The 24,678-nt window shown below is 34.1% G+C and overlaps 3 protein-coding genes across 3 annotated transcripts; 2 read left to right on the forward strand and 1 right to left on the reverse strand.

Moving 5' to 3' along the window:
- Nucleotides 1-210: 210 nt before the first annotated feature.
- On the forward strand, nt 211-3,653 carry LOC142638605 (protein TIC 20-IV, chloroplastic-like). The gene is made up of 3 exons (XM_075812650.1): nt 211-451; nt 1,816-1,907; nt 2,517-3,653. Exons 1-3 carry the CDS (start codon nt 342-344, stop codon nt 3,167-3,169), a joined length of 855 nt encoding a protein of 284 aa, XP_075668765.1. The 5' UTR covers nt 211-341; the 3' UTR covers nt 3,170-3,653.
- Nucleotides 3,654-11,326: 7,673 nt separating this feature from the next.
- LOC142639862 (uncharacterized) lies at nt 11,327-12,610 on the reverse strand. The gene is made up of 2 exons (XM_075813999.1): nt 12,475-12,610; nt 11,327-12,174 (listed from the first exon to the last, which is right to left on the reverse strand). The coding sequence occupies exons 1-2, from the start codon at nt 12,608-12,610 to the stop codon at nt 11,327-11,329; spliced, it is 984 nt and encodes a 327-aa protein (XP_075670114.1).
- Nucleotides 12,611-20,728: 8,118 nt separating this feature from the next.
- LOC142641507 (putative galacturonosyltransferase 10) lies at nt 20,729-24,244 on the forward strand. Its single transcript, XM_075815942.1, has 2 exons — nt 20,729-21,326; nt 22,586-24,244. Exons 1-2 carry the CDS (start codon nt 21,174-21,176, stop codon nt 24,035-24,037), a joined length of 1,605 nt encoding a protein of 534 aa, XP_075672057.1. The 5' UTR covers nt 20,729-21,173; the 3' UTR covers nt 24,038-24,244.
- The last annotated feature ends 434 nt before the right edge of the window (nt 24,245-24,678 follow it).

Raw genomic sequence — 24,678 nt, forward strand, 5'->3', positions numbered from 1 at the left:
AAACCCTAATTATGGGTATGTTTGGTAACGTTGTTTTGATAATATTTATTGGTATTTTTAATTTTTAAAGATATGTGTGATAAAAAAAATATGTAAAAGTATATATAATATTGTTTAAAAACTGAAAAATTGTTGTTAAAAATGTCATACCAAACAGCCCCTTATACTGCGTAAGGCAGAATCTCTCTTCCTTTCCCTTTCTCTCGTATTCTTGCATGAGAAGTTAACCAAACGGCGCTCTGTTTGCCTGTTCCAATTCTCAAAGAGAAACCCAAAAAAAAAAAAAAAAAAAAAACAGTCTCTCTCTCTCTGAGTTGCTGTATCATCCACCACAAGCAGCCATGCCGGTTGTTGCGCCTCTTACCAGCTCCCCCTGTCTCCTCTTCAACCCTTCTCCACATACGACTCTTCTTCCTCCCGCTGGAGTCGCCGCCGCCGCTTGTGGTTTTTGGTACTTTTTCTTCTTCAACTTTTTTTTTTCTTCTTGATATACAAACTGACCCCAAAACACAGGAATTGCTTTAAATCTTTATTACCCTCTTTGTTTTATCAGAAAAAGAAAAAAGGAAAAACGCTTAAAATTGTTATCATTTGTTATTTTTATGATTTTCTTTATACCCCTTTTCGTATTTGTTTTCGGTTGAGTTCCATCCATGTTTTAGTTTTTTAGAAGGAATGTTGGGGAATACTTAACCCTTATTGATGATACAGATTGTGTTTGAAAACTGATCATGGTGAAAATCATGTAACATTGTAGTATCCGCTGAATTATTAATTCTACTATTTTCGTTATTCTAATTTTTTATTTGTTATGAATGACACAGTTGGTTTCATTGATTTGAGAGAGAGACCTTCAGATTATCTCCTATTGATTATTGTATCATGAAATTTTTAGCAGTGCAAAAGTGAATTTTTTGAATAATATAACAGTGTAAGATCTACTTGGTGCTTTTTGTGGTCCTTTTATTTTTCTTAAGTAAATTAGTGGGATATAGTGAGAATATATGAAATCAATCAATATGCTTGCATATTGCAGAATGTTTTGAACAAAACAGTATCTTGGGGGGAAAAGAATACATATTGGGGAGGAAAAAAAATGTACAAGGAAATTTAGGTAGTTAGATGAGTAGCATTTTGAATTTTTCTTGTTTTGCACGGGATACAAAGCATTTTCAAGAAGTTGGGTTTTTGCTGCAAATCTAATCCTATATGGATCATCATGATAATATATCATATAATTGAATGGATTGGGTATATTATCCAGTGGTCTTGCTCTTGGTTGTAATGTGTAGGAGCTTTGTAAACATCACATGATTGAGGCTCCAATCTTTTTAATATTAATTGCCAATGAAACATATATATTTATAATGTTGAAGAGCCTAATACATTATCATTAGTTTGATGTTGCAAAGAGATGACTATAAAGTTGTTTCCGATTAGATTGTTAGTCCATATGATGCTGTATTTTCCCCTGTTTTTGTGTTTAGTTTTTGGTTGTTTATCCATTTCTATTCATTTTAATAAGAGCACCCCTTCCTAAGGGGAGAGATGTAGACACATGCAAAGTGGTTGAACTTTTTCTAGGTGTGCATATTTGTGAAGAAATAGGACATGATTGCTTTTGAGTCTCCAGAAATCTCCCCTCTTAGGGAAAAAAAGAGATGCCATAGGATGTACATATTTCTGATAACATTCAATAAAACTTCAACTTGTTCCAGGAGTGGGGTGGGTCTAATAGTAAAAGGAGGGGGTTTCCCCCTGGATAATGAGTTTTCATATTGTTCTTCTCATACTGATGTTCGTCTTTAACACCAGGTATAAGGATGCAATTCTACAAAAATTTTCCAAGACCTTCACAACACATAATCCCTTGGCTAGACGCCCAGTTGTTGCATGCAGTTCTAAAGGTATGTTAATTTTCGTTTCAACTCTCTCTCTTTCCTCTTCCCTAAAAAAAATAAGAAAAGAATTCTCAAAAATAAATCTATTATTATTATTTGGATTGAAAAAAATAGAAATATCCTTTTAACTAGATAGACTTTGATTCTTAAAGTTCAAATCGTTGAGGCAGCCTTTGGTGCAATGATACAGGTTTATATAACCAATTTATTGTTAGTGGCACAATAAGCCTGGTATAGAGAACTGATTGCATAATTTTTTGGAGGGAACTGGCCTTGAACAACCCTCTCCATTTCTTCCTTTTGCTATCTACCAGCAAAAGTGCTACATCATTCAGAAGGGGAGGGTTTCTACCTCCCAAACTCACCTTGTATTGCCTATGTAGTCCAATAATATGGAATATCTGCCAATGAGCTATAGCTCAACTAACACTTCCTTCTCCCATAATAACTGGTTGGAGGGTAAGGTTGTGAGTTCAAGATTTACTAGGAACTAAGATGGAATATCTAAATATTATTAAGAAGTTTGTTTGTGGTTGAATACTTGAATAGATCGTTGAATGTGGGACATCCCAAAGGTCATTGATATTTTCTAATTCCCAATTGTATAATCTGCAGGAACTTCATTCCCACACCTTTCTGCTACATCCCAGTTTTCAAGTGGGAATCAAGGTGGCCTGTTGCATAGAATTCCTTTATTAGCCAGACCACGCAAATCTATAATGCCTCTGCAAGCATCCGATAATCCATTTGGTTATCGCATTCCAAAAATGACTGAGAAGCCAGAATGGTGGTGGAGAATTTTTGCATGTATCCCCTATCTTTTAGCTTTGCAGATGTCTGAGACAGCATCTTATGTCCAACCCTTACTTGACCGACATGAATTCCTTGAGGATTTGTTGTATTATATCCCAGGAGCGGTTAGGAGGTTGCCTTGGTGGTTCCATATACTACATTTCTACTTAGCATACTTTGGAGTGGTGCAGAATAAAAAATGGCCCCATTATCTAAGATTCCATGTGGCAATGGGCTTTTTATTGGAACAGGCCCTGCAAGTGGTAGTTCTGTCTAGCAATTTCATGCCACTTATACACTTCCAAGGTACATGTGGATTGTACTATTGGGCAGCTGTGGGATTCCTATATATTTTCATCATGTTGGAGTGTGTAAGGTGTGCTCTTGCTGGTAAATATGTTAAAATCCCTTTGATCAGTGATAGTGCATTTATCCATAGTCTCTTTAAAATAGGCGGATACCAGCGGCCTTTCTAGAAAGTGTTATATAGGTCCCATAAAATTTAGGAGCTTGGGATTTGGGGTATGCCCAACATGGAGCCCAATGTTGCCCGAAAGAGGAGGAAAAGAATGAGAGAAAATATGTCGCAGCTCTGGTGTTGAAATTTGTCTCTTTTCATGATGGTTATTTCTTGAATTGAAAATTTTGATGAACAATAAACTGATGGTTTATGATGGTACAATGTATAAATATCTTGCAACTATGAGAACTTCTAAATTTGTGATTAATGAGAATGGATTACCAATCAAAAAATGAACTTTGTAAGCTTTATGTACAGTATTCCTTTCTGCATTCATGGCATGATCAGACAGTGTCAGATGTTTTGCTGTGTACATTTGATATTATGCAGTATTTAAAAGTTGATGTAAAATGATTATACTAGCCATTTTATGTTTTTACCTCAAAATGGTTGTTTTTTCCGATTTGTATATTTTTATAGTAACATGTTGAGGGTTGCAAGGTAAGTGTTGAAAAAAATGTACATTGATGTTGTCTCTCTTTCAAATTAACTTTCTTTTGACTGCTTGCTTTCTTTGTGTGAGGACGCGTTACCTTTAGACAATTAATATTCATTTATAATAGTAACCATCAGCATTGAGCAGTGTAACTCGTGAAGTTTACATGTTTGACGAGTTAGATTACCGGTGTCTTCATTCATTCACTAGCAATTGTTCAGAAAAATAAACTAAATTATTGAGCACCTCAGACTTGATAAATATGAATATTGATCACCAGTTTTTCCAGCAATCAAAATTCTTGCCAAGGGCCCAAGACCAAAAGGTATAATTAGAGGTGCAAAACCCTAGAAAATATATTCAACCTGAAGTTGTGAAAAGGGGTGTACGATATCCTGAAGCATGATAGAGCTGATTCAGAGTGATAATTTCATAGCTTGTAAAATGGAGCTTGATAATCACATTATACTATCAAGAATTCTCGGTGAAAGCAGAACCCTTTCGAGTTGCTTATCCAAAACAGTTGGGGCACTAAGTTTGAAAGATCACATGTATTGTAAATGTATATTGTAAATGTGTAAATATGCTCATTTATACATACACCTATTGATGTGAGTAGTTTTGAGGAAAATTTGTGTAAATTTCACTACTTTTTCTATTTTAGAAGCATGGGTGTGTATGCTCTTAAAATAATGGATTCTGAATTCAAGCATTCATGGCAACTCAACCTGGAAATTAGGGGGCAATTGGGGGAAATTACACTTTACAACCTTAAACTATACACTAGATTACACTTTGCATCCTAAACTATTTGACTGCACACTTTGCACCCTAAACTATAGCACTTATTACATTTTGCACCCCATTATTATTTTTGTTGTTATATTTAACAGAATCTTGTTGTGTGTGACAAGCATATGCTTCTTGATTAGGTGGAATAGAGTTAAAAGACTGAAACACCCTTTTTCAAACCAATCAAAACAAAACTCAAAAATTTTCACATCTCCCTCTGTCTCACATGGTGCCATCTTCTTCCCCATCAACCTTCCCTGGTAAAAAGAAATGTCACCTCCCTAAAAGCTTGAGATTCCACGGATGTAATTCTTTGACAGATTTTTTTTTTCTTTTCTTTTTATCGTTCTCTCCTCTGAACGAATTCACAGACAAATGTATACTTAAAATAAGACTGCACAACTACTAAAACCAAAAGTAACCAAACAAGCCCATTAATTTATATGATCCATAACAAAACAAAAAAATCAAAGAAAGAGGTAAGAACTAACAAAAACACTTAAACCATTTAATTATGGATTTAACAAAGTAAGCATTTTTAAGCACACAATTAATCAAAGAAAAATAGAAAAGATTAAAAAAAACCATAAACACAGATCTCCTAGTGGACAAATCGCTTCCAACAGGAACAGTAACAGCAACCTGAAAACAAACCCAAATACCAAAAACATTAGTAAAACAAAAGTCAAAAGTTTAAACCAAAAAGTACCCAAAAGACAAAGACCCATGTTTTTGTTTTGGGTAATTAAAAAAAGAGATGGATAGAATGAAAGAAATGGGTAGTGAACTTGAGATACGGCCAATTGAACCATTGATGAGATCAATTAGAGAGGTTTGAGAGAAAGCTGAGAACACTTTGAGAAGAGAAGTGTTGTCAATAGTATTATAAGCTGACAACACTTGGGGGTGTGACTCTCCGAATGATCCTTTCGATAGTGATATGAATTATGCTATGGAATTAGAGAGGTAGATTTAAATAGTTTGAAATTGAATCTGGGGAAACGGATGACACCACATGAGATAGAGGGAGATGAGGAAATTTTTGAGTTTTGTTTTAATTGATTTTGAAGAAGGGTGTTTTAGTCTTTTAACTTTGTTCTACTTAAGCAAGAAACATGTGCTTGTCACATGTAGCAAGATTTTGTTAAATATAACAGCAAAAATAACAACGGAGTGCAAAGTGTAATAAGTGTGATAGTTTAGACTGCAAAGTGTGCAGTCAAATAGTTTAGGGTGCAAAGTGTAATCTAGTGCATAGTTTAGGGTGATAAAGTGTAATTTCTCCGAGCAATTAAAGTGTATAGTGCTGACATGGCACATCAGAGTAAGTTGCTAACATGGTAGCTCGACAATGACAAGGTGGCATCTTGGTCATCTACAACATTAAGTGTGCTTGGCCAATTTGAGCGTGCTATAAAAGTGATAAATCTGGAGTCTTTTGGGTAAATATTGCTAAAAGTGAAGTTTTTTGTGGTTATAGTCACTATTCCAAGTTATTTGGAAAAATGAAGAGAGAGAGAGTGAATTTCGGCAACAGTGTTTCGGCAACAGTGTTGCCGAAATTCTAAGAAAAGTATGAGAGAGAAAATGGAAAATGGGGAGAGAGAAATTTTAGAATTTTGGCAACAGTGTTGCCGAAATTCCTTCTGCCCAGCCCTGCCCGAATCAGTGAGTGCCCATGCGCAAGTGCCCAAAAGAAAAAAAAAATGGTTTGTGGCAATCCCATTGCCGAAAATGGAGGAAAAAGGAAAAAAAAAAAAGAAAAAGAATTATGGCAATGGGATTGCCGAAATAGGGGGGAAAGAAAAAAAAAATTGTAGCAATGATATTACCAAAATAGGGGGAAAGAGAGGGGAAAAAAAAAAGAATAAGAGAATTGTGGCCATGTAGTGCCGAAATAGGGAAGGAAAAAAAAAGAAAAAGAATTGTGGCAATGGTATTGCCGAAATAGGGGGAAAGAGAAAAAAAAATTGTGGCAATGGTATTGTCGAAATAGGGGGAAAGAAAAAAAAATTTTGTGCCAATGGTATTGCTGAAATAGGGAGAAAGAAAAAAGAAAAAAAATTATGGGTATTGTGGCAATGCTATTGCCGAAAATGTGAAAAAAAAAGGAAAATCAATTGTGACAATGACATTACCGAAATAGAAGGATTCTTATCTCCCTAGACAAATTCAAGTAGTACATAGATTCTAACACGTGAAAGTTATAGGAAAAAATATATATATTGATGTGACTCAAACGGTACTTGAATAAAACCTTGCTAAGATTCTTTACTAAGATTCTTTGCTAAGAATCAAACTTTGCTAAGAATCAAACAAGACTTGAAGAAGAATCTCTGCAAAAAATATGATTGATGTAACAAAGAGAACCTATCTCAGTTAGCCTCCGTGACAAATGAATTTTTTTTGTCTTTTATTTCACATATTTGTAATAAAAAGCAAGCCCTTCCTGAAGTTTTCTCACAAAACACTTCTACTTTTCATCTCTGCCTGAAATTTTCTTACAAAACACTTCTACTTTTCATCTCTCCGATTGTTCAGTTTTTCTTCAGTTTTGCTTTAGCGTACACAATTGTAAGTTTTGGGTTAATGTAAGTTTTTTTGCTTTTTGCTTCAGTGATTATGATTATTGTTGTTGTTGTTGTTGTTGGTTTTATTCAAATTTTAGATTAATAAATTTTTTATGGTTAGGACTACAAACATTTTTAGTATTGTTGTTATTTTGTGTTTATTTATTATTATCTAATTGTGTTTTTCTTTTCTTTTTTTGCAAGTATCACTCTATAATTCTCACTCTTTCAGTTGGTATCACAATTATCGTAAGTATCTCAACTCTCTATCTAATTAAATTTACATATATGTTTTGTTAATTTTGAAATTATTTAATATTATTTATTGTTATTAATATTAGTAGTATATGACCACAAAAATTGTAATAAATTATATTATTGTGATATTTTTATAATCAATTTTACTTTGTTATTATCAGTTATTACATCATTACTTGGAAAAAAATATATTGCATAATATGTTTGTTGATTTATAATAAAGATATGTATGTGTGTGTGTTTTTTTTATTTTTTTATTTAGTACAATAAATCGTACATTTGTGTTTCTTTTTCTTTAAAGTTTAGTTGACATAAAAATTAATTATATGCTTTATGTATGGTTATATTAATGTTATTATATTTTATTGTTGTTCTTTTGTTCTTAGAAGATATTTATGATTATCTGATTATGCTTTTTTTTTTCTTTCTTTTCTTGCAAGCATCACTTTATAATTCTTACATTCCTTCACTTCGTATCACAATTGTAGTAAGCTTCTCAGCCCCTAATTTAATTGAAAATTATTTGCTTAGTTTGTAATTTTTTATATAGATGATTTGTAAAAAATGTACCTTCAGATATTGTAATTTTTTAATCTCAGTATTTATATATTAAAGATACTGTGAAAACGCATCTTCAGATATGGTTTAACTCATTGTAGCATTTAATGTAGGATATATTTGAAATGGAGCCTAGGTCATTCGATCATTCTCTGCCAACCCAACAACAATATCACATCTCTAATGATGCAATGGAAGGCAATGTACGTTGCGATATCTAAATTTATTAATACCCTAATAATATCTACAATTATTCAATTTACATGAAAATAATTTCAACATTAGCAATATAACATTGTACATTTTTAAAAAAAATTCAAGTTTCCACGTTACGAGTGCGACCCTAACGGTTTGCACCCCCCCCCCCGGCAATTAGGCGAGCGTATCACCCCATATTTGCATCAATGTAGACTATACTGTGTTACCCGCCTACCACATATAGATATTGACTGGAGTCTTATCACTTCTTTGGTGGAGTGGTGGCAATCTGAAACCCATACATTTCACCTACCTAATTGTAAAATGTCGATCACTCTACAAGATATAGCAATCATTACAGGATTGCCTATTGATGGCAATGCAATGTGCGGGCCCACTAATATGAAATGAGGACCAGTTTGTCAGAATTTACTTGGAGTGACACCACCTGAAACTGCATTGACATATGGTAGCCTTAAAATAACATGGGTTAGGAATACATTCTTAAACCTACCAAAGGGTGCCAATGTTGTAACAACCCAACAGTATGTTAGGGCATACATGTTCCAGGTCTTGGCTTTACTATTTGGAAATAAGAGCCAAAATAAATTGCATTGCTGCTTTCTCAAGCTGTTAGCGGACTTTGGTGTAGCTGGGCAATATAGCTGGGGTAGTGCCACACTTGCTTTCCTTTATAAAGAGTTGTGTACTGCTTCTATTAAAAAAACCACGGAGGTTGCAGGTCCTGTTTTCATATTACAATTATGGGAATGGGAGCATCTTTCATATCTGACCCCAATTCCAATAATTCCAATAAATTTAAATGGTGACGACCCATACGGTTGCAGGTATAATATTTACTTTCTATTTCTATACAATATTGTATACTGTAGCGTTTATCCTTGATACTTCCAAACCCTAAAATCAGTGGCAATCATTAATTGTGTATAGGTGGGATACCAGGAGAACGTATACTCACATACCAACGCATGTTCTACTTGCGTACCGTTCTAATCACGACACACATAATAATGATCAGGTAATATATGTTGTCACAATGCATCAATGGTTAATTGACTAGTTTTATTATTGTCTTGATTGATTATAACATAGTTATTGTAATTGAAATCGCAGGTTGTTTGGACACCATACGATAATTATTTGCATCCATGGTGTCTTGTAGGAAAACATATATGGCCTACAACAGCGCCATTGCTATGTTTCCAAATTGTTGAGTATTACCATCCAGAGAGAGTCATGCGACAATTTGGATTGTTGCAAAGATGTCCAAAGTGGCCTACTGACAATTTTGATAAATCTGTGCATTGTGTAAAGTTGACAGGAAAGCTGATGTTGATTGGTGTAGGCATCATGCACATTACTACCGACTTTGGAACGAGCGAGCTCAAAATATAATTGGGGATGAAAATTTCCATCTAGATGTGGACTACACAACATGGTACCACCAACATGGTCACTTATTTACGACACTAGAGGCGGCTGCCCATATGTACCAGGTTATTATTTTAGCATTTTCAATGCTGCACTAATATTGATAACAAATTATTATTTTAGCATTTTCAATAATACTGCACTAATAATTTTTTTTTCTTTTTATGTGGCAGCAAACGAAAATTAATAATATGTTAACTTCGGCTGTTGCAAACCAAGGGAGGGCTGACCTGATTGCACAACAAGTCCTTCTGGCAATAGTAGAGGGCCTTACTCGAGTGAAGTTATCGATGGAAGCAGATATTTCCTCCGTCCCTACTGAGAGGGTGACACACTTTGGGCGATGACAGAGGCACCAAGGAAGACAGGGTAGACAACGCAGAAATGATGAAGTTGGACCATCCACGCCTACCCAAGCTGGACCATCCACCTCTACCCAAGCTGGGCCATCCACATCTGCCCATAATGAGCCTACCACCTTCAATGAGTATAATCCAATTAATGTCAACGAGTATTGTATGTCTTTATATCAACAGATTAGATTATCCACTTCCATAGGACAAGGATTAGAGGGTTTGTTTAGTTATGACCACTATCCCCAGCCTAGTTCAACACCTCTCTCTTATCATCCATCGCCACCTCCATACTATTTTGGGCAATACAATTATGGCCAAGATAGCCAGTTTAGCTATGAACAACCTTCCCAACCATCCCCTCATGTTGGTGATTTCTGCACACCACCAAATACATGGGCATGTGCTCCGAACTCTGAGGAAGAGGCCTCTGTAACAGACTCTGAGGAAGATGCCTCAAATAAGGATAGTGGGAAAGATGCAAAAGATATGGAGGTGTCATCAGATAATGAAAGTGATGAAGGTGGTAATTATCAAACAGATTTTGATATTAGAACACAGCCAAGGCGCATGGGGAATAGTCCTATGCAAGCATGAAGGTACCCTCAACAAGTAAATAGGTATCCTCCACGTTGTGGAACACAACAAAAACTTCATGTACCCCATCGTGGAAATCACTAATCAATTATTAAAAATATATTAAAGTATTATCGTTGTTTATGCATCATTGTAGCAAAAAATATTATGCCTAGATAGTATATATATCACGTTATACTACTAACCGCAAGACCTTTACAAAAATAAGAAATGTGTACACATATTTGGTATTTGAAATTAGTGCCCAATTAATTTAATCATACATCTATTTAATATAATTTTCCAATCCACAACCTCTCTTCCAAATCCTTGTAAAAGTGTCAAAGAAAAATAAAACTTTCACCATCTAATTTTCGTCCAAATTTACAGTAGTAATTTGTGAGTTAATTTCGGCCTTCAAAAAATGTGAATTTCAAAAAACTCAAAACATAAAAGTTGTAGATAATTAAGTCATGGTTCCAGCCCATCTAGTCTTAAGTCAATTGGATTTTTGAGGAGAGAGATAAGTCTAAAATACTGATTAGTGCTCAAATATGATTTTTCCTCTTTAGATTGTGGCCCTTTGATTTATTTCCTTATTTGAAGCTTTCAAACTTGGTAAAAGACCCAAGCACTCCATAAAAGTATATATTTGAAGGTGTTATCGAACCCCTAAACTATAATACGCAATATACACACACACACACACACACACATACACACACACATGCACACACACACACACACAAAATAAATAAACATACACCCCAATCAAACTTGCAGTGATAGAAAACATTGTAGCATATGGAATTAGTACCAACTTGTTCTATCAAATAATACAAACTAACAATATGGTCTAACTCCTATAAAAAAAAACAGTCCAACCAATCCACTGAAGTAGATTGAATATTTATGTTGGGTCATTCAGTTTGGCCACTAGTGGAGCCAGCCACAGTTCGAGTGGGGCATGTTCTTCTGTTATGGCCTTCTTGCCTACAGAGGTTGCACAATGGCCTTGGTTGATGCTCTGTCCTTAAATCCATTTCATTTAGAAGCCGAGTTGATCTTGGTCGACCTTTTGCACGGCGCAACTTCACATTAGGATACAAGACCGGGAAATCAGGCTCATTCCAATGTACACTGTCTAGAACCATGCAAAATCTAGGTGCATAACAAGCAACTTGTTCTTCCAAACAGTAGCAGCGATCGATATATCGCATTGCAGAGATGCCTTGATATTTACACACGGCAATGACATGTGAGCACGAAATCTTATAAACCTGCCATTTTTGACAACTACAAGTGCTCTCCCTCAAATTTACCTCATGACGATGATTACCCCTATATGCAGAGTTAGGGTTTATTGGTGTTCTGACTTCAAATAGACCATCTTCATGACTAAACACAGTAACTGAATGCTTTGGTGCCTTTTTTTCCCATTTATTGAATTTATTCTTTGCATAGGATGTAATGCGTTCACCGGCTATAATCTCTGTGCGTGCCTTAGTATACCGATCGGTAAAGTAGACTACACAACGGTAGTATGTAAGCTCGACTAACGCAGTTATGGGCAGATTTCTAGCACTCTTTAGAACACCGTTGAAGCTTTCAGACAAATTTGTGGTCATTGCCCCATAACGATGTCCACCATCGTGTGCTAATGTCCACTTCTGCACTGGTAATTCCCTTAAATACTTATCACCATCTGCATTTAATTGAGTAATTCTATCCCTTGTTATTTGATACTTTAGTAGCTGATTCTCCATGCCTGCCCACATTACCATAGCCTTCAAGTTTTTATTCCCAATTTTTTGATTGAAATTGCTAGCCACATGGCGAAGGCAAAAACGATGATGCTAACACGTCGATTCACATATAACCCGTATCGCTGACATTATACCAGGGTGGCGATCAGATATGACACATAACTTATCTCGATTAGTGACATTATTCTGAATACAACACAAAAACCACTACCAGCTATCATCAGATTCCTCCTCTACAATGGCAAAGGTAAGTGGAAAAAGTCTATTGTCACCATCCCAAGTTGATGCAATCAATAACTTACCTCTATACTTACCATATAGGAAAGTTCCATCTATACTAATCACTGGCCTACAATGTTGAAAACCTTCAATTGATAGACCAAAAGCCCAGAACACTCTCTCGAATATGGCACAGCCTGGCACAGTAGCAGGTACCATTCTCTAAATAACCCTGCTACCCGGGTTTGAATCAGTCAAAGCTTTCAACCATTTTGGCAATAATTGGTAAGATTTGTCCCAATCACCAAATGCTCTACCAATTGTCTTCTGTTTCGCCTCCCACACCTTAAAATAAGAAGGCCGGTATTCGTACTTATTGTAAAGACTCTGTTGAAGCAAAGAAATCCTTATGTTTGGATCATCTTTGACAATATCCCTCAACTCTTTCTTAATAATATGAATGTCTAATTGCTCGTGATCTTGTGTGAGCGTGGACTCTGTACATGTGTGTGGACCATTGTATTTCCTAACCTCAAAGAACCCATGCATAGCCCGGAAGCATGCTCGAAGACGCCAAGAATAATTTTTGCAACGTACAGACCAACATGTTGGATCTGACTCTTTTACACTAAATGTTTGGTTCCTCTTGATGTGATATTGTTTAACAGCAGCTTGTAGTTCATCCTTATCAGCAAAAAGCAATCCCACATAAAACTCTTGGATAGGGTCCCAAGTACTCTGAATGGGCTTTTCAAATGGTGGGGTTGGATCAATTATATTATCCCACGTGTTCTGTGAAAAGCTCAGTGATGAAGGTTGATGGAACGTCATTGCTGGACTACTTTCATGATTAGGTTCATTGGGAAGCTCTTGTTCATCTCCAACATCATCAAGGACCTTGTCATTATTAAGTTGGTTATTACTATCCATGGCCCGCATCCTTTCTGATAATGTATGGACTGCATTTTCAATAGTAGCAGCTATGCGGTGTGTATCATTGGGATCATTAGCAGTTCTCTGAGTGGCGGTTTGGTCATACTGAGTTTCAAACTCTGGTGCAACATGCTCAGTTAGGTTATCATAGTTAATATCATTGGTGTTCATTGGCCGATAAGGAGCATGTTAGTCCTTAGTTGCAACATGGGTATATGGAGCATGATAGTCAGCACCACCAATGTTGATTGGGGAACGAGCCACATCTTCAGAATAATGACCAGTATGAGTGGCATATGGATCATGAAAGTGCCCACCATGTGAATAACTGAACGGTGCACTCGGTCCTTCGTTGTCATATCGAATGGGAAAAACATCTTGGTGGATTCTTATGGGCTCCACACCCACGTACAACTCTGCACCTACAAAACCATATTGGCAGTCTAACATATCGAATATTGCATTGACACCATTATCATCTTCTACCAAAACTTGTTGGTAATTCACAGGATATGGATGACATTGAAAATGAAATTTATACCAAATAGTAAATTTTGAATCTTCTCTATTTTTATGAAGCGTGGATGCTACTCTATCACATAGATCTTCAAATGTCACACCCCTACTTAATGGAAGCATAGAAGGAGGTGGCCCTTGGTAATAAACCCCATTTTCGCCATGTTTAATTATTCCACCGGAATGGATGAGAAAAATGAACAACTGTCCTGCCATTCACACTAAAACATAAAGTAGTATTAATATATTAACATTACACAACCATTAAATTGCAATACAAGAAGGTAATCTATTAAAAATATTCAATGTTTAAATAGCTAGAGTTAAGACAATTCTATTAAAGAGGATTGGTTCATTGATAATTTATTATTGTCTATCATAGTAGTTAAAATTATTTAGAATGATCTGTTATGGTTACGTAAATTATTTTATGTAGCTCTTCATTTTGCTTCTTCTAAAATAAGACAAATTATATTTCTCATACATCATTACGATAATAGATAAATATTTATAATATCGTATAATTTTTGTTATTATTATTATAACTAAAACTTATATTTTTGATTTAGGGGCATATACTAACCCTTTTTTTTGGGTTTTCTTATAGCATACATGTATATTTTAGGCTAACAAAGTAAGAATTTCTTTAAGAAAAATTTATGTCAATTTTGAAATTTATTTTTGCTATATGAAATTTTAGGCAAGACCCATAATTTAAAACATATCATACAAATCAGTTCTTGTTGCAAAAAGCATAATACAAAAACAAGATTTTCATGAACAAATAATTTAACAAAAACAAAATTTTCATGCTTAGCTATGCCCCTAAAACATATCAACATGAATATTATAAAAAGAAAAGTAACTACTTAAAGAGATGTAACTCACCTTGTAAAATGATAAACACAGATAGGTATTTGCAAGTGTTGTTCCTTATAATTGTTTATAGAATGTATGGCACTCATGAATTGAAAATAGTTGATAGAATTATGAGGGGAATAAGAGTGAAGAAGGTTGATATAATTTTTAGGGGGAAAAGAGTGGAAAATAAGAAACGTGAAAACTAAAGTAATATTGGTGCTGTTTAAATAAGATGCAAGTTTCATATAAGTTAAATTCTTAGATTTTAAACTGTACTAATAGAAATTGACCAAATACAGCAAGGACCATCTCTGCAAAAAATCTCAAAGTGTCTTTGTTTTTTTTTTTTTTGTTTACAGTGCACATCAATCATTTATAAATCTCTGCAAATCCTGCAAAGAATCTCTGCAAAATCCTCAGTTTTTTTTTTTTTTTTTTTTTTGTCGTTTACACCGTGCACATCAATCATTTTTTCTTCCATAAATTTCTCCCATGCATGGATAAGAATCTGAATAGGAATATCTGTGTAATTTAAACTGTACTAATAAAAATTTACCAAATACAACACAGTTTATAAAAAAACAAAAAGCCAAAAAGATCAACTTTGTGAGGAGACTTGTTACAGGGAGGAGGGATAAAAAAGTAAAAAGAATCTTTGAAATTAAATTTTAGGCGTGATATGGTTTTATTGGGAAGGATGAATGGAATCATTTCAGGCAAAAAATAAGAATGAGAGGAAGAGGTGAATATTTTCACAACAAATTATAAGTGTCAGGTTGTTACTAGTTGTTATTGTTAAGGCAAAAAAGTATGTTAGCGTTAGGTTCAAATTTGAACCAACAACAACTAACCACCTATAATTTATTGTAAAAATATTGTAAAAATAAAAATGTTGTGTACGTTTTTTTTTTCCTTTTATTTCGGCAATGCCACTGCAAAGAATCTTTGCAAAATTCTCAATTTTTTTGTTTTTTTGTTGTTTACACTGTGCACATCAATCATTTTTTCTTCCATAAATTTCTCCCATGCATGGATAAGAATCTGAATAAGAATATCTATGTACTTTAAACTGTACTAATAAAAATTTACCAAATACAACACAGTTTATAAAAAAACAAAAAGCCAAAAAGATCAACTTTGGGAGGAGACTTGTCACAGGGAGGAGGGATAAAAAGTAAAAAGAATCTCTGAAACCAAATTTTAGGCGTGATATGGTTTTATTGGGAAGGATGAATGGAATCATTTCAGGCAAAAAATAAGAATGAGAGGAAGAGGTGAATATTTTCACAACAAATTATAAGTGTCAGGTTGTTACTAGTTGTTATTATTAGGGCAAAAAAGTATCTTAGCGTTAGGTTCAAATTTGAACTAACAACAACTAACCACCTATAATTTATTGTAAAAATAAAAATGTTGTGTACCTTTTTTTTTATCCTTTTATTTCAACAATGCCACTGCAAAGAATCTCTGCAAAATCATCAGTTTTTTGTTTTTTTTTTTTGTTTACATCATGCACATCAATCATTTTTTCTTCCATAAATTTCTCTCATGCATGGATAAGAATCTGAATAAGAATATCTATGTACTTTAAACTGTACTAATAAAAATTTACCAAATACAACACAGTTTATAAAAAAACAAAAAGCCAAAAAGATCAACTTTGTGAGGTCACAGGGAGGAGGGATAAAAAAAAAAAGAATTTCTGAAACCAAATTTTAGGCGTGATATGGTTTTATTGGGAAGCATGAATGAAATCATTTCAGGCAGAAAATAAGAATGAGAGGAAGAGGTGAATATTTTCACAACAAATTATAAATGTCAAGTTGTTACTAGTTGTTATTGTTAGAGTAAAAAAGTATGTTAGCGTTAGGTTCAAATTTGAACCAACAACAACTAACCTCCTATAATTTATTGTAAAAATAAAAATGTTGTGTACGTTTTTTTTTTTTCATTTTATTTCGGCAATGCCACTGCAAAGAATCTCTACAAAAATCTCAGTTTTTTTTTTTATTTTTTTTATTTACGGTACACATCAATCATTTTTTTTTCTTCTATAACTTTCTTTCATGTACGTTTTAGAATCTATGTACTTTGAATAAGAATCAAATGGTACTTGAATTTGTTTTAGACAGACAGACAAGAATCAAACACTCAGCGTACTTGAGCTTGTCGTTTTTCCCCCCGGCAATGCTATTGCCACAATTGATTTTCCTTTTAAAATTTTTTTTTCCATTTTCGGCAATGGCATTGCCACAATTTTTTTTTTCTCTTTCCCCTATTTCGGCAACACCATGGCCACAATTCTCTTTTTTTTTCCCCCCCTATTTCGGCAATACCATTGCCACAATTCTTTTTTTTTTTTCAATCAATTGCCACAAATTTTTTTTTCCTTTCCCCCCTATTTCGGCAATACTATTGCCACAATTCTTTTTTTTCCCCCCTATTTCAGCAATACCATTGCCACAAATTTTTTTTTTTTTTCTATTTCGGCAATATCCACAATTTTTCCCCCTATTTCGGCAATACCATTGCCACAATTCCTTTTTTTTTTTTTTTTCCTTCCCTATTTCAGCACTACATTGCCACAATTTTTTTTTTCTTTCCCCCCTATTTTGGCAATCCCATTGCCATAATTCATTTTTTTTTAAACTTTTTCCCTCCATTTTCGGCAATGGGATTGCCACAAACCATTTTTTTTTTTTGCTTTTGGGCACTCGCGCATGGACATTGAGCACTCACTGATTCGGGCAAGTGCTAGGCAGAAGGAATTTCGGTAACACTATTGCCAAAATTCACTCTCTCTCCTCATTTTTCCAAATAACTTGAAACAGTGACTATGACCACAAAAAACTTCACTTTTAGCAATATTTACCCAAAAGACTCGATAAATCCGTGTGTGTGTGTGTGTGTGTATATATATATATAAAGTGATAAATCTCCTCAAGTTTTTTTTTTTTGAGATGAAAGATAGAGATTTTCTTAAATAAAATATGAGAAACCGTACATAAGAACCCTGTAAAACAAAATAGGGGAATCAAACCTATTTTGCAGAAACAAAACAATTATGCAAAAAAACTAAAAATTTCTGCAGATACTTGCAATTATGCAGAAAACAACACTATGTAAGAAAACAACAGATATGCAGAAAACGATCAAATCATATTCAATTGCTTAATTGAGCAGCTACCAAACGTTCATATTCCTGTAGAAAACCAAGTGCTCTATTAAGTATGGACTTGGGGTGAGTTTGAATATGTTCAAAATAATATTTATTTCTAGCATTCGAAATTGCCCAAACTGTCACTGCCCATCTTTCCAACTCTTGTTGAGAAAGTTTGTCCATCAACCATCTAAGAGCATCTCTAACAATCTTTTCAAATATTTATACTGTTTGAAGAGTAAATAGTTAATTTTACCTTTTGCCTACTTGCTTTTTCAAATACATATTCTAACAAATTCTCTATTCATTTCTCTATACTATTTAAATATTATTTCTTCATTCTTTTTTTTATTCTTTATTTAATCTTTTTTTTATTAACCCATTTATTAAAATATCTCAAAGAAATACAGCCTTTTATTTACCCTATATTTTCTTCACCACACAAACAAAGAAAAGAACAACAAAGACCACCAGAGGAGACAGCAACGCAGGAAAGAAAATCACAGCATCGGTAATAGATCAAGCGGAAATTAACCGGACGATCCGTAGTAGATTAAGCAAAAATTAGCTCCCTTTTATGGTATGATATTTGTAGATCTAAGAATAAATTATCTGTTTTTGTTCCTAAAACTTCTCCTAGGTTGAGATATTTGCCTTCAAATTTCTTCCTGGGATAAAAAATCCTTTGATTTTTTTTATTTTGATCTCAATTTCCTTTGGCTTTTCTTTGGTAGTGGATCAAGCGGATATTAATTTCCTTTTGCTTTTCTATTTTTCAAGGCTCTGAGACAGAGTTTCTTTGTTCTCTGTTGAGAAGTGTGAGAGAGTGACGAAAGAGAGAGAGAGAGAGGGAGAGAGAAAGGGAAGAGAGAGAAAGAAATAATATCTTAATCTAACTAGTATTTTTTTAATAGGGAAAAAGGCTTTGGAGGGCTACTGTAGCAAATCTAATAAAAAGAAAAAGAAAAAAAAAAAGAGATAGAGAGTTTGTTGGAGGATGATTTTTTTGAGTTTGCTCTCCAAATAAGGCTTTAGAGAGCCTATTGGAGATGCTCTAAATAGCATGAAGATATCTTGAGTAACATTTGAACATTTAAGTCTCAATCAATTACCAAAATCCTCATATTACAATTACTATAATTATGATACACTATCCAAAAGGTTAGATATTGAGTCAGGATTCAAATTTCAAAGCTTGAGATAAAATTACAAGGAAACTCTCCCACAGAGGAAATAAATGGAAGCTAATCAAATAGAGGTTACGTATGAATAAACACCTATCCCCAACGGGAGGCAGTATATGGTAGATATAATTTTTCCCCTAACGTGTACACACACTTTTCATAATTTTTTTGTGGGAAATCCTTTCTAACTTACATTTAGCTTAGGAGGGGGAAAGGAATGAGCCATTAATATCCAAATTGTAGCAATTGAACCTACATAATAGATTAAGTTTTATCCAGTAAATATTGTAACTCTTTTTGGAATGAATGTTAAGTGAGCATAATTTTTAGCAAATTTATTTTTCTAAGATGTAAATGAATGTTTTGCAAACATAAATTTCATTTAATTTGTAAGAAGCTTTAAACAATTTTTTGTTTCTTCTTCATTAATTGCACATTAGAGTTCTAATCTCAAAAATCCCTGACATCAAGGAAAATTATTAGGTACTCCCAGAGAACCATAAATGCATACTCCCTCCTCTCACATGAATGGTAGGTCCCACTATGAATTTAATTAGTGAGACCCACCATTCATGTGAGAGGAGGGAGTACGCATTTATAGTACTTCGAGAGTACACAATAATTTCCCTAACATCATTATGAAACATTCAATTACCAAATGTAAAATATCAATTAAACAAAATTTTAAATAAAACTTAGGGTACTAGTCCTTAATATTGTCAATTATCTGATACATGTTGCAATATTAAAATAATTAAAAAAAAAATTGTTGTGATTTTTTTACATGCCATACCTAGATTGAAGGCATTAATGATGAAAGATACGAAACATGCAAGCTATAGAAATATGAAGATTATTATTAGAAAGTCTCTTAAGAAGAATTTTATGTTTGTATTTGTGATTACTTGCATTTGATAAAGAAAATAATAAAATTAATCACCAAAAAGATTTAAAATAAAAATTGAAAAAGAGAAAAATATATAAATACAAAATTCTAAATATAATTACATATTACAAATTTAAAATCTATAATATATATATATATATATATATATATATATATATATATATATATATATCCAAAAATAGCTAATGAAAAAAACTTTGAAACCCATATGAACAAAACCCACCTCTATGACTATGGTTGTTTAACAATATTAGGCACTTAAGTCAAAAAAACAAACAACCTTTCATCAAAAGAGAGACATTTTTAATCAATTGAATATAAAGCCAAACAAAATAGAATTAAAAAAAAAGTTTATGTGTAAATATATTATGAAGTTTATAATAAGTCAAACGCTTCTGTTTGTTTAGATATTATATAAGTAAAATATAGAAATTAGATGGCAAAATTCTTATATATATATAATAACAAAATGATTGAAAATCGACTAAAAAACTTGACCAGGCATAATGAGAGAAAGAGAAAAAGAAAGAGTTGGTTTATAGATAATAGTAATACTGGATTTTAATTGAAGGAAAAAAAAAAATCTAACAAAATTTCCTATGCAATTTAAAATTTTTGTTGATGGAAGTTTCGTATACGATTTGAATTCTACTAAGTTGGGATATACCAAATTCCTTACACAACTGAACTAATAATAATAATAATAATAATAATAACAAAGTGATTGCAAATGAACCAAAAAAAGGTTTGACCCCTGCAGTACCAGTCATCTTAGAAAAACAAAAACAACAGAAAACGACATAGCTAGAAATTGAATTAAGAAACAGCTCTCAGTTATTACATCATCCCAAATTAGGGTCACTGGACAAAATCACAACTGCTTTTGTCTTTCGCAGCAAAGTAATATCCTCTTCTCCTTTCTCTTTCCTTTTACTCTCTGCACTGACCACTCGACCTCTCTCTTCCATTCATTCCACCACAATATTCAACCCCCAAAAACAAAAACCAAGTCTAATTTTCAATCACCAATTTTTTTTTTTTAAGAAAAAAAAAATCCAATAATTCAAAACCAAATTCCACTTCTGTTACAGATCTCAAACTCCCACCTTTTGATCTGTAATAGATTACCCAAAAGCCGTAACGTTTCCTTTTTCTTTTTTTTAATCTAAATTTTCTGGGAAAACAGTTTTCCCGGAAATAATTTTCTTGTAATTAAAGAGTATGAGGCCGCGGAGACCTGTGGATTTTCGAAGGCCAGGAAGGAGGCGATTTCCGAATGTGTTGTGGTGGGTATTGTGTGGAGTAGCGGTTCTGCTTTTCATTTTTGTTTTGAGCAAAGGGAGTCAGATTGAGTCAAGGCCAGTGATTCCTCAGGTAAAACAAAGATCTGGGTTTTGTTTTGTTTTTTTTTTTAATTCATTTGTTTGGAACTTTGGATTTTGCTCTGTTTGATTGCCGAGAAAACGTGGGAAAGTGGGGGAAGTTGTTTAATATTGAATATTGAAAATTGGTGTTTTGAGTTATTTGAGAATTTGAGGGTACAAATTACTTAATTGGGTTGTGGGTAATACTGGCATTTGGTCTAATTGGGGTGAGATTTTTCAAATTCTAGAGAATGTGAAATGGATGTGATTGTTGTGAAAAAACCTGGTTTATCATTTAGACATGTAGAGATTCAGTCGTTCAGATTTAATGCTGCTGCAAGTGTAATTGTAACAGAGGTGGGATTTTGGAAGCAGCTTAGGTTGCAATACTACTAGCCAGGACTGTTTATGGTGAATTAAGCTTTGTTTATAATGATATCAGTGTCCTCATGGCTTGTTTATTTGCATGGTTGAATTTTTATTTGAACTGCTCTATGAAAAATAAAGTGGCATATGTAAATGGTGTGTGTCTAATTTGCATGGTGGGGGGGGGGGGGGGGGTGTTCATAAGTATTATGCAGTGTGCTCCAGCTGATTCTCAGCTGATATATTTTTTTTTTAATAGAAATTTTTAGAAGCAGCATGGCTTGGTTACTGATCATCCCAAAGCAACCTGGAAGAATAAATGGCTTAGCGTGTGGAATAGATGTATTAAGTAAATAAATTAGTCTTAAGGTAAACTAAAGCCGATCAGTTAAATTGACATAAGAACCTACTTTCAAATGCAATCGGTACTTTATTTTTGTAGTATTTGATTCATTTAAGATGCTTAACTTTTCTCCCACCAAGTTGAAACAGAGAAGATGCTGAACTCTTTATTTGGATTAGAATTTGTTAGGCTGTAGGGGTGAATGAACATGTTATGATCTGGATTATTTATTAGGTTTCATTCTCAGTACTCGTACTGTTAAAGTTTAGAAACAAAAACCAAACTTTTAAGATTTGTAAAATCTTTAAGTTCTGGAGTTGAATTGTAGCATGATACAAATTGTTGGTCCTGATAATAGTGTTGTTATGATGCTTCTGTTTTGGGGTGACACTAGCATGATAGTGTCACCCTTCTGGGTGCTTGCTAAGAAGTACTCTTGATTCTTCTTCCTCCCCTCTCTTTTCCCTGAAACAAAGTGAGAACTATGTTATATGATCTTTACTTTTTCTAATCTCTTTTGGAAAATTAAGAAAATGAGTGCATGTCTTCCTGATGTGCAGAGACCTTACAGGCATGATAGAATAATGGAAGGCCTTAACATTACTGAAGAAATGTTGAGCCCCGACTCAGTCGCCAGGCAACTCAGTGACCAAATTTCTCTTGCAAAAGCTTTTGTGGTAATAGCAAAGGAGAGCAACAACCTTCAATTTGCTTGGGAATTAAGTGCCCAGATTCGTAATTCACAGATCCTCCTCTCAAATGCTGCAATAAGGCGAACACCCTTGACAACCAGTGAATCAGAAACTGCGATCCGAGATATGGCACTTTTGCTCTACCAAGCTCAGCAACTCCATTATGACAGTGCCACCATGATCATGAGACTGAAAGCGAGAATCCAAGCTCTCGAAGAACAAATGAGTTCTGTGAGTGAAAAGAGTTCAAAATATGGACAAATAGCTGCTGAAGAAGTCCCAAAAAGTTTATATTGCCTTGGTGTTCGCTTAACGACAGAGTGGTTCGGAAATGTAAACATACAGAGGAAACTTCAGGAAAAAAAGCAACTAGACATGAAACTTAAAGACAACAATCTCTATCATTTCTGTGTCTTTTCAGACAACATCCTTGCCACTTCAGTTGTGGTCAATTCAACTGCTTTAAATTCCAACAATCCAGAAATGGTTGTGTTCCATCTTGTAACCGATGAAATAAATTATGCTCCAATGAAGGCTTGGTTTGCCATGAACGATTTTCGAGGAGTGACTGTTGAGGTTCAAAAGTTTGAAGACTTTAATTGGTTAAATGCTTCTTATGTTCCTGTTCTTAAGCAACTTCAAGACTCTGAAACTCAAAGCTATTATTTCTCTGGCAATAGTGATGATGGCCGGACTCCAATCAAGTTTCGGAACCCTAAGTATTTATCCATGCTTAACCACCTCAGGTTTTATATCCCAGAAGTATTTCCTGCATTGAAGAAGGTGGTATTTCTCGACGATGATGTTGTGGTTCAAAAGGATCTTTCTGCTCTTTTCTCCATTGATTTGAACAGCAATGTCAATGGGGCTGTGGAGACATGCATGGAAACATTCCATAGATACCACAAGTACTTGAATTACTCTCACCCTCTTATAAGAGCGCACTTTGACCCTGATGCATGTGGATGGGCTTTTGGGATGAATGTTTTTGACCTGGTAGAGTGGAGGAAAAGGAATGTAACTGGTATCTACCACTACTGGCAGGAAAGGAATGTTGACCGGACTTTGTGGAAACTTGGCACACTGCCACCTGGACTGTTGACATTCTATGGATTGACAGAGCCTTTGGATTCCTCATGGCATGTTTTGGGGCTTGGCTACACAAATGTTGATCCTCAGGTGATAGAGAAGGGTGCTGTACTGCACTTCAATGGAAATTCAAAGCCATGGTTGAAGATTGGGATTGAAAAATACAAGCCCCTTTGGGAGAAATATGTTGATTATTCTCATTATCTATTGCAACAGTGCAACTTTCATTGATTTTGGACATGGAAGTTACCTCTTCCACGAAAAATTGGGTGCATGAGAAGATTTGAATTTTGTTCTCAAGAATGCTTGTACGAATTTTTACTACATCAAGCATGGCTAGCGGTTGTAACATGGCTATTTATTGATTCTCTAATTTCTGTTGTAGTACAGATGTTCATTTTTATATCAATTATTCAATGATAATGATATTAATGTTTAGTTTTGTTCCTTGAGCTTTTTCCAGTTTGTCATTTAAACTGACATGTGAACCTTTTCCATGCCGCTATCTAATGCAATTCATTACTTCTCTTTACTATGTACTTTATTTTCTTCTACAAGAACTCAAAAGGTTGTGGAGTACGTAGAGCAGGATTCTGATGCTCTTTGATTACTATTATTACAAGGAAGGGAGGCAGCTAATATAATGCTTGACCAGCAACAGAAAACGAATAGTTGCCTCTTGACAAAACAGAATTCGGATTCCTCTGCTCATCCATTAATTATTAAAGATATTCAGGCTTCAATAGCTGAAAGTCCTGACATTCTCACTTTCTACCCAAAAAAAACTGGCTCCTAAGAGAATGCCATATGATCTTTTGCATATATGCATAACTTTCCTGCAAAGCTTTGATCTTTTGCATATTTAAAAGCAG

The sequence above is a fragment of the Castanea sativa genome, chromosome 6, assembly GCF_040712315.1.
Source record: "Castanea sativa cultivar Marrone di Chiusa Pesio chromosome 6, ASM4071231v1".
Taxonomy (NCBI): Eukaryota; Viridiplantae; Streptophyta; class Magnoliopsida; order Fagales; family Fagaceae; genus Castanea; species Castanea sativa.